Genomic DNA, 14,565 nt, shown 5'->3' with positions numbered 1-14,565 from the left:
CAGGGTCGAGCCTACTGGGTGGGCATGGCTCGAGTGGGTGTGGCCTACTGAGTGGGCATGGCCAGCTCTACATCGTTCGTGTCAAGGGTGCCTGTGGGTGCCTGGGCAAGAGTGGGACAGATCTGAGGGTCTCTGGCAGAAGGGGGGGACCGGGGCAAGTGCCGAGGCATGATCCACTGGAAGAGACTGCTGAAACCCCTCCCCCGGAGCCCATCAAGCCGGATATATGAAGTAGGCAAGGGCCATTTGCTGGCCACTTCCAGGCGATGGTGCATTTCTTCATTCCTCACAAAGGGTGACACCTCCCCTGTGCACGCCCAGGGGGCGGGGCCAATGCTGCAAACCCTTGCTGTTTCTAAACGGCCTTGTGGAGCTAAGACTGAATGCGTTTCAGCATAGATGGCCACCACAAAATTGGCTCCTGGGCGGCCAGGGCCGGGGCCAAGGCAGCGGGGCCATTCCCTCACTGTTTCCAGGATGGCTTCATGGGCCACATGAAACCACTTTGCGGGCCGTATCTGGCCCCCGGGCCTTGTGTTTGACATGTCTGCCCTATAGTATAGGGTTTCCTGCCTGAGCGGGGGTATTGGACTAGAAGACCTCCGAAGACCCTTCCAACTCTGTTATTCTATTCTAAATATCTTTGCAAGTTAAGGAATGAATAATTCAGAATGAATAATTATGTTCACTCTTATGCTATTTTTTTTTAAGTACAGAAAGCCTATCCACTAATTAAATCCTCTCCATGAAAGAAAAGGAAAAAAAAAGTCCTTATTTTCACATTGTGACTAATCTTAACGTCTTTCTGTCCTCCTGAAGCTTTGGAAAACCTGACCTTTGACCCAGCCACCGCGCAAGCCAACCTAGTGGTGTCTGAAGATGGGAAACGAGTGGAATGTGTTGAACATAAGCAAGCTGTGAGCTCGGATGACTCACAACGGTTTGACAAGTCCAACTGCCTGGTCTCACGCCAGAGCTTCTCACAAGGAGAACACTACTGGGAGGTGACAGTAGATGACAAACCCCGCTGGGCTCTGGGCCTCATCTCAGCTGAAACCGGGCGCAAGGGTCGCCTGCACGCCACCCCGTCCAATGGCTTCTGGCTGGTGGGTTGCAAGGAAGGGAAAAGCTACGAGGCCTATGTGGAGCACAAGGAACCCCGGTCTCTGAAGCTGGAGGGAAAGCCCAGCCGAATTGGAATCTACCTCAGCTTTGACGATGGCCTCCTGGCCTTCTACGATGCCAGTGATGAAGACAATCTGGTCCAGATCTTTGCTTTCCATGAGCGCTTTACAGGCACGGTCTACCCCTTCTTTGACGTCTGCTGGCATGATAAGGGCAAGAACAGCCAGCCTTTAACCATCTACACCCCAGAGTCACAGGAGCGATAACTAACCATGAGCAGAAATGATTCGGTATCTTCTAGACCAGTCTTCTAGACCTGGGTTCCTCTTTATGTGCTGAGTCTACATCAAGTAGCATCCTAAAATTCTAGACAATTATAATCCCAATAGCTCTGGAGAACACCAAATGAGCAAAGGCTGCTATAAACTCACCCATTACCAGCTCCTATCTATATTATCACCTGCCGTGGTCTTCAGAGGAGCTGTTTCTTATCAAAGCTGCACACATTGCACCCCTCTCCCCAATTATTGGCAATTTTAACTCCGTTGCACACAGACTCCTAAGTCATAGCCACATTCAGTTTGATTAAAGAAATGCCACTGTATCAGCACAGGTCTGCCATCTAAAACTTGGAATCTTGACAATTTTCTTGGTTTAGAAATAAAGGTTTATTATCCTTGTTATATCTTCGGTTCTTTATGCATTGAATGAGGCAGAGTGTTGGAACAGCAATAAGTTTATTAACTCCGAACAGAAGCAGCCCTAAAGGCTACTGCACAGCTATTTATACAGATAGCCTCTAGGTGGCAACCAATAGGTTTAAAGCAGTGGTAGCGAATCTATGGCATGGGTGCCAGAGGCGGCACTCGGAGCTCTCTCTGTGGGCACACTTGCCGTTGCCCCAGCCTTGCCTTCCCCCACAACCCCCTTCTCACCAGCAGTCCTCCTGAAGGAGAGTTGCCCCCAAGCATGGCCCACATGGAGCAGCGCAGCCAAGGACATGGCAGCCAGGCAGCGTAGACAAGACTCTGCCCTCACGCCCCATTGCGCACAGTTGATGCTGCGGGGCACGAGCAGAGGGCGTGGCCGCCATGGTGCTGCTGGGCTGCCTGGGCGATCTGCGGGCCCTGGAGGCAATGAGTGGCCCTGCGGGTAGGCGGGATGGGGGCGGGGCAGGGGGTGGAGCAGGGGCGAGGCCAGTTTTTGGGCACTCGGTCTCTAAAAGGTTCGCCATCACTGGTTTAAAGTAACAGTTTCCTGTCCCCAACCTCATTATCAGCTTGGAGACAGCCAGTTTGGCTTTCAGTAAAAGCAACTGTTTAACAATACAGCAATGTAGGCCAGATATTAAGCAAGTGATTTAAAACAGTTGTGGCCAATACATTACAATCCTTGTAGGTGTTCTTGTAGATTCTTGTAAGTTAAAGTCTGCAGACTTTGGAAGGAGAGGGGAAGATTGGGGCTGGCCGATTTCCGGGAAGTCAGAGCAGTGTTTCTCAATCTTAGGAACTTTTAAGTGTTCTGGACTTCAACTCCCAGAATTCCCAGTCAGCATAGATCATGTGGGAATGGAGACTTTGCTAGCCTAAATAGCTCCCTGCCTAGAGCTGCTTTATTATGTGGTCCTTATTCTTTTATCACCACAGTCCTCATTGGAAATTGTCACTTAAAGTCCAACCATTGTAAAAAATGCCTGTTTTTCATTTTTTAAACAAACAATGTCATCCTTCATAATATCAAACTGGTTGTTGCTTGATAAAATGTATATCTAAGGACAGGGCTGAGTTCAAAGATGGACTTTACATTTACATTTCTTTACATCACTAGGATTGCTCAGAAACTACCAGGCAGAATGGATTCATAGCAACTGTCAAATTTAATCCATTCTCATCTGTCTTAAAACCAAAGGCAAAATACAGGGGCAAATAGTTTTGTGAGCTTGTTCAATGAAAAAAAAATCTTGTGTAAGTTAATGCAATAATTTTGATATTTGGGAAAGATAATGCCATTCTCTATGGGAAATATTATTTCATTTACTTACTAAAATTAGGAAGCCATCCAACCCAAAACATTAGAATTGGTTCTTTTGAACTGTGGTGTGGGAGAGGATTCCTGAGAGTCCTTTGGACTGCAAGGAGATCAAATCCATCAATCCTGAAGGAAATCAACCCTCCCTGTCCTTTGGAAGGACAGATATTGAAGCTGATGCTCAATTATTTTGGCCACCAAATGAGAAGAGAGGACTCATTGGAAAAGATCCTGATGTTGGGAAAGATTGAAGGCAAAAGGAGAAGGGCTGGGAGAGAACAAGATGGATAGATAGTGTCATTGATGCAATGAACATGAATTTGGGGAACTCTAGGACAGGGCTTTTCAACTGGTGGTATGTGTACCACTTGTGGTACATTAATGAGTGGCAGATGGTACACAGCCCTGCCTAGCTAAGTGTAGTGGGGGAGAGAAAGAGCCAGCACAGGTAAGGACTTACAGTGAGAGAGTCCTCTGGAGCTGCAAAGGCCCCAGGCTCACCCTCTCCCATGAGAAAGGAGGAGGGGGGCGGAGACAGGAGAGCCTATAAAAGGAGACAGTTTGGGCAGGAGAGGGAGAGATGAAAAAAGCAGCAGCCTTGGGAGGAGGTAAAGTCAGCTGCACCGAAGGGGAAGAAGAAGGAGGGGTAGGGTGGAGGGGGAGAGGAGATCAAGCAGGCTGGCCATGAGCCGATCTACAGCTGCTGTGGCAGCCACCTGTGCTGGCAGCAGCAAACAGGCAAGAAATGCAGCAGGGGAGGGGTCGCTCTCCAAGAGGAATGAAAAGGCAGCAATGGCTGGAAGTGAGGCACGGAGGAGAGAAGGAGATGGAGAGTGGAAGGATTCTTATGTGCTTTTGTGACTTTGAAGTTCTGGGATTTGTGCAGTGAGGGCTTTGTGTTCTTAAGGAGTGTTTGGCAATTTCTATTTGGCTGATGGCTGATGTCTTGTGTTAGCTTCTATTGCTCTGCTGTTGTTGGCTGTAAGTTTTGCTGCAAGGGATTTTGAAGTATTTTTCTCCTGAATGGATTTTGCCTGTAGCGTTCCTTTACTTATGAATGGAGCCATTTGGGGAGGTTGCCTTAGCCAGCAGACAGTACTTACATTTTTTTTCCTTCCTTAAGTGCCGGCTGTGCTCCTTACTTTTCTTTCTAGACAGTAGCTAATTCTTAAAGGGGAATGTGCCTTTTTAAGCTAGTTCACTCAGCAGCTTGTCTTTTCTCTCTCTGGAGGCCTTTCCTTGTTTGATCAATATATGGAAGAGGGAAAATATGGGGGGGGGGTTCAAATTCTTCCTTCAGAAGGAAATGGGAATGAGAAAAAGGGGGGAAGGGAGGGAGGAAAGGAAGTCCCGCCTTAGCACTTGGCCACCAGCAGCTCTGCCATTGACTTTGCTTGTCAAAAGGTTGCAGAAGGGGATCACATGACCCTGGAACACTGTGACCATTATAAATATGAATCAGTTGCCAAGCATCCAAATATAAATCACATGACCCTGGGCATGCTGCAATGGTCATAAGTGTGAAAAATGGTCATAAGTCATTTCAGTGCAATTGCAACTTTGAACAGTTTTTGTTTTGGTCATCAAGTTTTTGACACTGTGCTAGGTGGTACTCAAATATTGCCATATCCTAAAAGTAGTACAATCGGTAAAAAAGTTGAAAAGCCATGCTCTAGGAGACAGTGGAAGATGGGGAGCCTGGCTTGCTATGGTTCATTGGCTCACAAAAAGTCAAGTACGACTTAGCAACACAACAACAACAATTCTGGGTAGTGCACAGTAACAAAAACAGATAATAAACTGAAAAGAAAACTTCCACATAATACTAAAACATACTGTACACACAATGAAAATAGTGCAGGAAGTCAGCCCCCCAGAGAAGGAAATATTAAAAGGGCAGGAAAATATATTTCCTCAAAGGATCTTAAAGAGGCAGAAAAGCATGCCCAGTTTTTCTTAATAGTCCCAGGTCTCCCTCCCCAAGCAGAAATCAGCTCTGTAGAAATGCAGATATAAATAATCCATTCAGGAAGGTTGGTGGCCTCCAGCTAGAAGCTTAGGAAGACAAAGACATCTAAAATCTACATACCCCACCCAAACTCTAGGACAGGACATAATAGGATTAACACAGAGATACCAAAGGGCACATTCAGACTCAGGTCAAAGTTCATGCTACAGGAACAATTCCACAAACAAAAGGCTCCAGAGGGTATAAAAACCCACTCCCTACATATGTTCGCTCTCTTTTCTGCCAGAGCCATCTTTCTGTCTGGCTCTCCTCTTCAATAAACTGCAACCTTCTTTCTAAAGCAGTCGCCATATTGTTTATCCCCGGCTTGGACTGAACCATGATGAAAGCTTTTCTTTCAACAATTGGATATACAGAAAAATAACGGCTATCAAGCACCATAATAGCAATAAAGGGGGGGGGTTCCACTCAACACCAAATGTAGATTAGTTTTCAAGCAGGGACTCTAATATTTAAAGGAGCAGTATTCCTCAATGCAAATCGGAGAATGCACCAAGTGGTATAGTCCTCCCCACATTTGAAGAAAAATATATTTTTTTCCCATTCTGCAAGGGTCATTTGCTCACATGCTATCCTGTTTTTTTTTTTTTTTTTTTAAATTCTCTGCTCACTTTGCCTATGCTATTTTCTCCATCAAATATTTATTTTTGAGCATCTCCTCTTTATAGTTCCTCTTTGAACCTCTGGACATAGACAAATGCAACTTCTGTTTTTGTGTTTCTAGTCCAGAGCTCTAATCCTAGTCCAGAGGCTATTTAAAAACCATAAGCACATAAGTTACAATTCACAATTCACAAAAAATAGGACAAATTTCCTATCGTATTCACACTCACAACTACAACCTTCTATTCAGGAAGTGTGTAAGACCAATCATTTTAGCACTGGTCAAATATTAAAGTGAATTATCCTGCATTAATCTGTTCTTTATCTTATCTAAACTTAAAATGTGGAATGATATAACCCGTACATTATACAATAATAGTTAGAAAGCAAAATATTTTGACTTCCTATGAAAGGCTAGATATAGCACTTCTCCAGTTTTGGAGAAAGTCTGTAGTAAGCAAAACTTAATTTCCTTTTTTGGCTATTGCACAGGAGAATGCATTAGCACGTTCCACTTTCAGAAACAGTGTAATTCTGACAGGCTAGAGAGATAGCACTGCTTTGCTGTCATTCCGATGACTTACCTCTGTAATAAGTTTTATTTGATTCTTTATACTCTTTCCATCTTCCCTTAAAACATTAACAGAATCCACAATGGACTGAGAATCAACGTCTCCACTAGATAAGTGACCGTCAAGCTGAAACTAAATTAATTAAGGAAAAATAGCAAACGGGGGGAAAATCCTTCACTTTCTCAAACCCCCAAATAAGTTACCCAGACCTAATCCACATATCAAAGGATAAAGTTGCACAAATAGTTAATTAAATTAGGTCTCCCAGTGGAACTGCATATTCACAAGAATAAACATCATAGACATACCTACACACATATGTACACGCCCCCTCAAGTGTCACTCTAGAACAGGGGTCTTCAAACTTGGTTCTTTTATGACTTGTGGACTTCAGCTCCCAGAATTCCTCAGCCAGCTTGCCTGGCTGAGGAATTCTGGGAGTTGAAGTCCATAAGTCATAAAAGGGCCAAGTTTGAAGACCCCTGCTCTAGAATTAGCAGCTAGACACTTCCACACCAGGAGTAGCTCCCCTATAAAAGTCTGTACCCCATTTCTCTGCAGCTGTCCCTAAAGTTAAACTCCTTGCTTTTAGGAATAAATATTTCTTCTTTCCTCACAGCTGTCTGGATCTCATTTCTTCTTTATTCTTGCACAAGCCCTGCTCGAACTGGAACCCCAAATTATTCTTCTGACAACTCATTTGGTAGATGGAACTCTCTGAGATCTTGTATCCTCGCTATCTCTCCCAGCCCTGCTGATCTTCTTCTTCCTATTCATCAATATTATTATGGTTTATCACAGTGATGGCGAACCTTTCAGAGACCAAGTGCCCAAACTGCAAACCAAACCCCACTTATTTATCGCAGATGGGCGTGGCCCACTGGGTGGGCATGGCTGTGGTGGTCATGGCAAACTCGGTAGGTGTGGCCAAGGTGAGTGTGGTCACCTCAATGTTGCTCGTGGGGAGGGATGCATGTGGGGGCCGGGCAGGGTTGTGGGAGATCCAGGGGATCTCTGGCGGGTGGGGCGGTGGGCTGGAGGCTCGTCCTGTGGGGTGAGGCAAGGTGAGACAGGGAGGGGGTGCCATTGTAGCAGGGCAAGGTGAGGCAGGGGCCGGGCGGATGCTGCCTGACACCCTTGGCCCCTGCACACAGAGGCCAGCGAGCGCATGGGTGCTGGGATGCATCCAGCCCTGTGGGACCTCGGTGAGTTAGCGGGCGGCTGGTTAAAGAGGGACGGTTGCCATCTCTGGGGCATGACGTGCGGGCCCACAGAGAGGTCTCCGAATGCCGCCTCTGGCACATGTGCCATAGGGTCGCCACCACTGGTTTATCATATAGTCAGTGAGATGTTCAGATTGGATTTGGCATTTTTGTGACTGATCAAGTTCTTTCCGAGGACCTGGGATAAGCAGATGTGGATGTTTGATGGTGTTACAAATATCGTCGCAGGATGTAAGCTGTTCCGAGTAAAGCTGCCTTTTGCAATTGACTGTTGGTGAATTTGTCAAGGCTGGAGGTGTTCAAATGGTGACAAATTCACCATTAGTCAATTGCAAATGGCAGCTTTACTTGGAACATCCTACGACAAAATCTGTAACACCATCAAACATCCACATTTGCCTATCCTAGGTTCTTGGAAAGGACTTGATAGGTAGACAAAAATGCCAAATAAAGTCTGTACATCTGGCTGACTATGCGGTGAACCATAAATTTGTTTGCCGTCCATCCCTCTGCAAGGCAACTTGGGCGGCTTACAACATCAGCTCTGGACAGCTTACAACATTAAATACGAATGTAGTGGGCTACCATTTACTCCACCAGCATTGCCCCAAACACTCGCATTGGGCAGGAGGAATAATGTATCTACGGAATACCTGCAGGTACACAGTTTTCCATCCAGTGGTGGGATTCAGCCAGTTCGCACGACTTTGGCAGAACCGGTAGCTAATTTGTTGTTGCCCAGGCTCAGAACGGACTTCCGGAAGCGGCATCCATACAAAGAACCGGTTGTTCACATATTTGAATCCCACTACTGTTTCCATCCTAATCTTTTTCTGTTGGCTCCTCTATGGTTGCATCATTATCATCTAATTGCTTTTTTTTAAGCCAGTAGAAGAAGAGTAATCATCTGTAGAAAACCCTCCTGCTGTCGCTCATTGTTCCTGATTATTACAACTCCCAAAATCAAAAAGGAGAGTAACTTTCTAAATGGGTGTTTTTCAAACGTGGCAAGTTTAAGATGGATGATTTCAACTCTCGGAATTCCCCAGCTAACCTCCTAGCTGGAGAATTCTGGGAGCTGAAGTGCATATATTTTAAAGTTGCCAGGTTTTGAAAAACACTGCTCTAAATGGCCCCGCTTAAAAAAGAATTACCTTTGATTATTAAATATTAAGATCTGAGAAAGGCTGGGTTGATTGTCCTCTTATAGCCAGTACTTCCTTCAGCATTGATAATGTTATCAAGTCTGGTAATGAAACCTTTGCAGGAAAACAACTAAGTTCAGAGAACACCAAGGACCCAATGATTTCACTCTGAGCTACATGTTGTTGTTAGTTGTGAAGTTGTGTCTGACTCATCGTGACCCCATGGACAATGTTCCTCCAGGCCTTCCTGTTCTCTACCATCTTCTGGCGTCCATTTAAGCTCACGCCTACTGCTTCAGTGACTCCATCCTCATTCTCTGTCATCCCCTTCTTCTATTGCCCTCAATCTTTCCCAACATTAGGCTCTTCTCCAGTGAGTCCTTCCTTCTCATTAGGTGGCCAAAATATTTGAGTTTCAACTTTAGGATCTGGCCTTCTAAAGAGCAGTCAGGGTTGATCTCCTCTAGGACTGACCGGTTTGATCGCCTTGCAGTCCAGGGCACTGGCAGGAGACTTCTCCAAACCATAGTTCAAAGCCTCAATTCTTTTGCACTCAGCCTTTCTTATGGTCCAGCTTTCACATCCATACATTGCAACAGGGAAAACCATGGCCTTGACTATATGTACTTTTGTTGGCAGGGTGATGTCTCTGCTTTCTGAGCTACATATGTTCCTCAAATTTATAATATCTAAATTTTTGGAGGGGTAGAATCCATGACAACTAAAAGTAGAATAAAACCGATATAATTTTCTAATCAACATTCACAGAAACTGTGATTCATGGCATATTCTGTGTGTGCCTTATGTAAATGAGAACAATATTATGATTACTTTCAGGAACCAAAGTTTAGCCACTTGAAATGGGAAGCTGGATTATTTTGAAATAAGTTAGCTGTAACCCAACTGTTTCCTGAATAGGTTCTATTTCCTTTCTGCTAAGAAAAGGGCCACACATTGTCTTTCTTACAGAGAAAAAAAATAGATTAAAACCAACTGAAGGCAAGGTGATAATGGTAGTGTATTTCATGATTGTATCTCTAATGACATCCTGTTTTGAGGGTCTGTTTTCACACCTTTTTTTTTATTCAGAAGCTCAGTGGGATTAAAAAAAATGTTCTTCCTAAAAACTTGGTTTCATCACATTTTACAAAACAAAACTAACTTCAGTGAGGTTTACAGATAAGAGAATGAATATCCTGCAGCATGGATACCTTTGTTAGAATCAGAGATAGGATTAGAGGCTCATGTGCTATCCTCCTAAACGTGTATTTAAGACCAGCACTCCACTATACAATATTTGTTAGGAGAAGAATTAAATATTTCTTTCTATAAAACCTTTGGTCCAAAAATTAATTGTTCCCCCCAAAATGGAAATGGGGATGGTAAAGCATGGCGGCACTCTAAAACTTTAATCACATACAGTGTTGATAGAAGGACCATATACTCCCTAAATGATTTGTGTCTGAGCAAAATGCTAAGTGAAACTAATTGTACAAATCAAGCTTGCTAGCTTGTGAAAATGTGGCTGCCAGGTATGTCTAGTTTAATGATGAGAAGGACGAGGGGGGACATGATAACAGTGTTCCAATATCTCAGGGGCTGCCACAAAGAGGGAGTCAAGCTATTCTCCAAAGCGCCTGAAGGCAGGACAAGAAGCAATGGATGGAAACTAATCAAGGAGAGAAACAACCTAGAACTAAGGAGAAACTTCCTGACAGTCAGAACAATTAATCAGTGGAACGAGTTGCCTCCAGAAGCTGTGAATGCTCCAGCACTGGAAGTTTTTAAGAAGAGACTGGACAGCCATTTGTCCAAAATGGTATAGGGTTTCCTATAGAGCAGTGATGGCGAACCTTTTAGAGACCGAGTGTCCAAACTGCAACCCAAAACCCACTTATGTATCATCAGGTGCCAGGTGGGCGTGGCCCATTGGGTGGGCATGGCTGCAGTAGTAACGGCAGACTAGGTAGGACTAAAAAGTTCAATCAATTCCAACTTTGCAAAATCTTTTTTTTCCGCGAGAAGTTGAAATTGATTGATTGTACCTTTTTTTTTTTGCACACGGCAGCCGAGGCCTAAAGCGAAAAGATTTTATAAAACCCAGCTGAAGGCCTAGGACTGGGGCAACGGTGCATGTGCCCATAGAGAGGGCTCTGTGTGCCACCTGTGGCACGTGTGCCATAGGTTCTCCACCACGGGTATAGAGGGTTGGACTAGAAGACCTCCAAGGTCCTTTCCAATTGTTATTCTGTTATTCTTTACCCCATCTGATTAAGCATGGAATGTGTATACAACCATGATGTACAGTGGAAAAATAGCAACAGTGGCAGCCTTCCTCTGCTACTGTCCTCCCCTCTACCCCGACATTTTGCTCAGGGATTATTCACAATCCATTGAGAAACTGTCTTTTGCAATTTTGGTGTTGGCTAGCCTGAAAACCATTTAGGGAAGGAAACTAATCAGGGAACACCCAAAGAAAAGTCGGCTAAAGGTATGGGTGGGTAGACGGAGGAACAGGGTTGACAGCTTGTTGTTGTTTTTAACTCCTGAATCATTAGCACTTAGAAGATGGTGGATGAGATATTGCAGAGAAATAAGGTGACCAACTTTTTTACAATGAAAAGGAGGACACAAATAAATTGAAGAAAAAAATATCGTAAATAAAAGAAACATTTTATTCATTGCAACAATAATACAGAATACACTATAATATGATAAATGCATAATAAAAAAACATTTGTAACAATAACATTTTATATTGTAATTATGCTTACATGCCATGCCCCTGCCCGCAGCCACCCCGCCAGCACTGCTGCCCCTCCGTATAGAGCGGGTGCCGAGGCTCCCAAAGCACCAGCTGTGCTGGCTCTGGCCCTGGGGGGCAGCCCGCCATCAACACACCCTGCCTGCAGCCGCCCCACTAGCACCACCGCCCACTCTGAGCAGCCCCAGGTAGAGCAGGCCCTGTGGCTCCCACAGCAAGTGGGGCAGCCGGCCACCACCACCCCTCACACCCCCATCCGCAGTAGCCCCGCCGTCCCTGCCTCTTGCGCCCGCAGCCATTATTGTCCTAACAGGGCCAAAGATCAAAAGAAAGTTACCATGGCGTCGCTGCTCCAGTCTCCTCCAGATATCTTCGGGACTAACTAGTAGATTAGTTGGGTAGCAGGGAGGGGTGCAAAGTTCCCGGCAATTCGTCTTCGCTGCAGACAACTTACATGTGCAAAGTTTGCTGGCCGGGTGTTTTGACGCGCTCAGCAGCAAATCCTATTGGCTCTTGAAAGCCAATGGGGGAGTAGCACAGCTCATGCAAAAGTTAAAAAAAACAACATTAAAAAAAGGTGTCAGAACGCCATTCTGAGCGTTCTGTGAGAAAAAAAAAAAGCCCTGCAGATTAGTCTTCAAATATCAAAAAGGAGGACATGTAGGAGGACACTTTTCGAGGGAGGACAAAACTCACAAAAGGAGGACTGTCCTCCCTAAAGGAGGATGGTTGGTCACCTTAAGAGGAATATAAATAAAATATTGATTAATTAGATTCAAAGCGATCTAGTCTAGCATTCTCTCTCCCATGGATTTCAACCAGATGTCTCTTTAAGCCAGTAGTTCTGAATCCTGGCAGCTTGAAGAGTGTAGACTTCAACTCCCAAAATTCCACAGCCAGCTATGCTGGCTAGGGAATTCTGGCAGTTGAAGCCTGTTATGTCCTGGGCCTGTGATTAACTGAGCAGGTGCAGGAAGCTGCAGAGAGACTGGGCAGAACACATGGCTGCTCGGGCCAGCCTATTGTGCATGCGCAAAGTGGGAAAAATACGTTGCATTTATTGGCAAAAGGGTATAAAAGACATCTGCGCCATCTTGTTGGTGGTTCTGATGAGGTTTTATTAAAGCTTAATAAAGTAACAACTATTATGACTCCTGCCTCATCTCAATGCCTTACTAAGGCACAGAACAGAACATTGGCGACAAAGGTGGGATCATGCTGCAGAGAAATGTAGGCTGACTCACCACGGAAGGCCGAAGGCTGGGAGGTTCGGCGTTCCAACTTGTGTGACTCTGCTTGCCAGTATGAAAACGCTGGAGGAGAGTTCGGCAAGATTCGTTCTGGAACCCCTTCACAAGCAGGAGCAGCACGAGGCATTGACGAGGCCACCAAGGAGGAGCGATGGCTAAGATTGGGCGTCTGTCCAAATTTGATACAGCGCACCCTGAATGTTGGAGTTCATATGTTGCCCGGGTAGAAAACTACTTTCGGGTAAACCAGGTTCGGGAGGACAGACTCAAAGCCGCAACATTACTGTGTGTCTGGGGGCAAGAGACATTTGATATTGCTGAGAATTTGGTTGCCCCAGCGCAGTTGGAATCCATTGCTTATACTGAACTTAAGAAAATGTTAAGAGAGCTTTTGAACCAAAGCTTTCAGTGATCACATGGCGTCATGCATTCGAACAGCGAGACCAACGTCCAGGAGAGTCTGCTGCGGACTTTATTGCTGCTCTATGGCAAGCTGCAGGGCCCTGTGAATTCAAAGATTTAGAAGAACGGCTGCGTGATCGGCTAGTTCGTGGCTTGAGGAGCTGAGAGCTGCAACAAAAGATTTTTGCGAAGGAAGACGTTTCCTTCCAAGATGCGCTAAGGGAGATCACAGCTGACGAAGCAGCGGGAGCAGCTGTAAAGGCCTTGCGGCTTTCCAAGAACCCTACAAGTTCAGGCTCCATCCATCAAGAGGTTGCTCGAGAGGTATCTGAACTGGATTCCGAATACGAGGTCGACCTTCTGCAGCAGCCAGTAGAGAGAAGGCCCCAAGAGCGAGCTGACAAGGGGTCTGACAAGGCAGTTCTATTTCCTCAGTATTTTGGATGTGGAGGACACCACAAGCGCTCTGACTGCCGTTTTCGCTCTGCTACTTGCCAGGTGTGTGGCCGACAAGGCCACATAGCTGCTGTCTGTTTGGGTCAGAAGAAGGACCGTCCATTGGAAGAGTTGCCTCGGAAAGGTATCAGGGTCCCCAGCCAGAATAGCGTGGGCTTCTGCACGTTCCGCAGGAGCGTTTTGAGAACAGGGGCTCACCAGCCATTAAAAAAGAAGCGGTGTCTTGATGTCAAATTGCAGGGGGTCCCTTTAACGATGGAGCTGGACATGGGTTCAGCTCTGTCAATCATTTCCCAGAAAACCCTCAAGCAAATCAGCTATAGGAGCAGTCAGAGAATTAAACTCAGGCCGTCGGATCTTATCTTAATTGACTTCCAGAATTCCCAAGTCAGTGTGAAAGGGGAGGCCACACTCAGAGTGCAGCGTAAGCAATTTGAGGGGTTTCTGGACATCGTCGTGGTTGAGGGTGACTGCACGAGTCTAATCGGACTCGATTGGTTCGAGGCATTTGGGATTCAAGTGACTGGGCTACACAGCTTGCACTGATTAGGATTAAGCCTCGTCGGGTGCCTTTTGCGCTTAAGCAAAAGATTAATGCCAAGTTGGATAAACTGCTATAGCAAGGTATTTTGGAACCTGTGGATAGCAGTCCATGGGAAACACCCATAGTCATGCCACTCAAGGGGAAGTCTGCATTTGTGCTGACTATAAATCCACGCTAAACAAAGCATTACAGCAGCACTCTTATCCGGTGCCTTTGGTGAGCCACATTTTGGGCTCACTTAAAGGAGGCTGAGTTTTCGCCAAACTCGATTTGGCTCAGGCCTATCAACAGCTACCAGTTGATGATGCAGTGGCTGAGGCCCAGACGATCGTAACGCATCGGAGAGCTTTCAAAGACAGGAGACTGCAGTTCAGGGTTAATGTAGCCCCTGGCATTTTTCAAAGTGTGATGGAGCGAATGCTCC

General features: G+C 45.6%; 1 protein-coding gene across 1 annotated transcript in view; it reads left to right on the top strand.

Moving 5' to 3' along the window:
* TRIM72 (tripartite motif containing 72) overlaps nucleotides 1-1,808 on the top strand; it is a 29,826-nt gene extending 28,018 nt beyond the window's left edge. Inside the window, exon 7 of the mRNA XM_039330461.1 lies at nucleotides 820-1,808. Coding sequence (XP_039186395.1) covers nucleotides 820-1,391 — 572 coding nt within the window. The 3' untranslated portion in view covers nucleotides 1,392-1,808. The remainder of the gene's footprint in view (nucleotides 1-819) is intronic.
* The last annotated feature ends 12,757 nt before the right edge of the window (nucleotides 1,809-14,565 follow it).

Source organism: Crotalus tigris, unplaced genomic scaffold (genome assembly GCF_016545835.1).
Source record: "Crotalus tigris isolate CLP2741 ecotype Arizona unplaced genomic scaffold, ASM1654583v1 scf7180000024427.8105951120:4207309, whole genome shotgun sequence".
Lineage (NCBI taxonomy): Eukaryota > Metazoa > Chordata > Lepidosauria > Squamata > Viperidae > Crotalus > Crotalus tigris.
The sequence above is the reverse complement of the archived record's forward strand: the minus strand, read 5'-3'. Positions and strand labels throughout refer to the sequence as shown.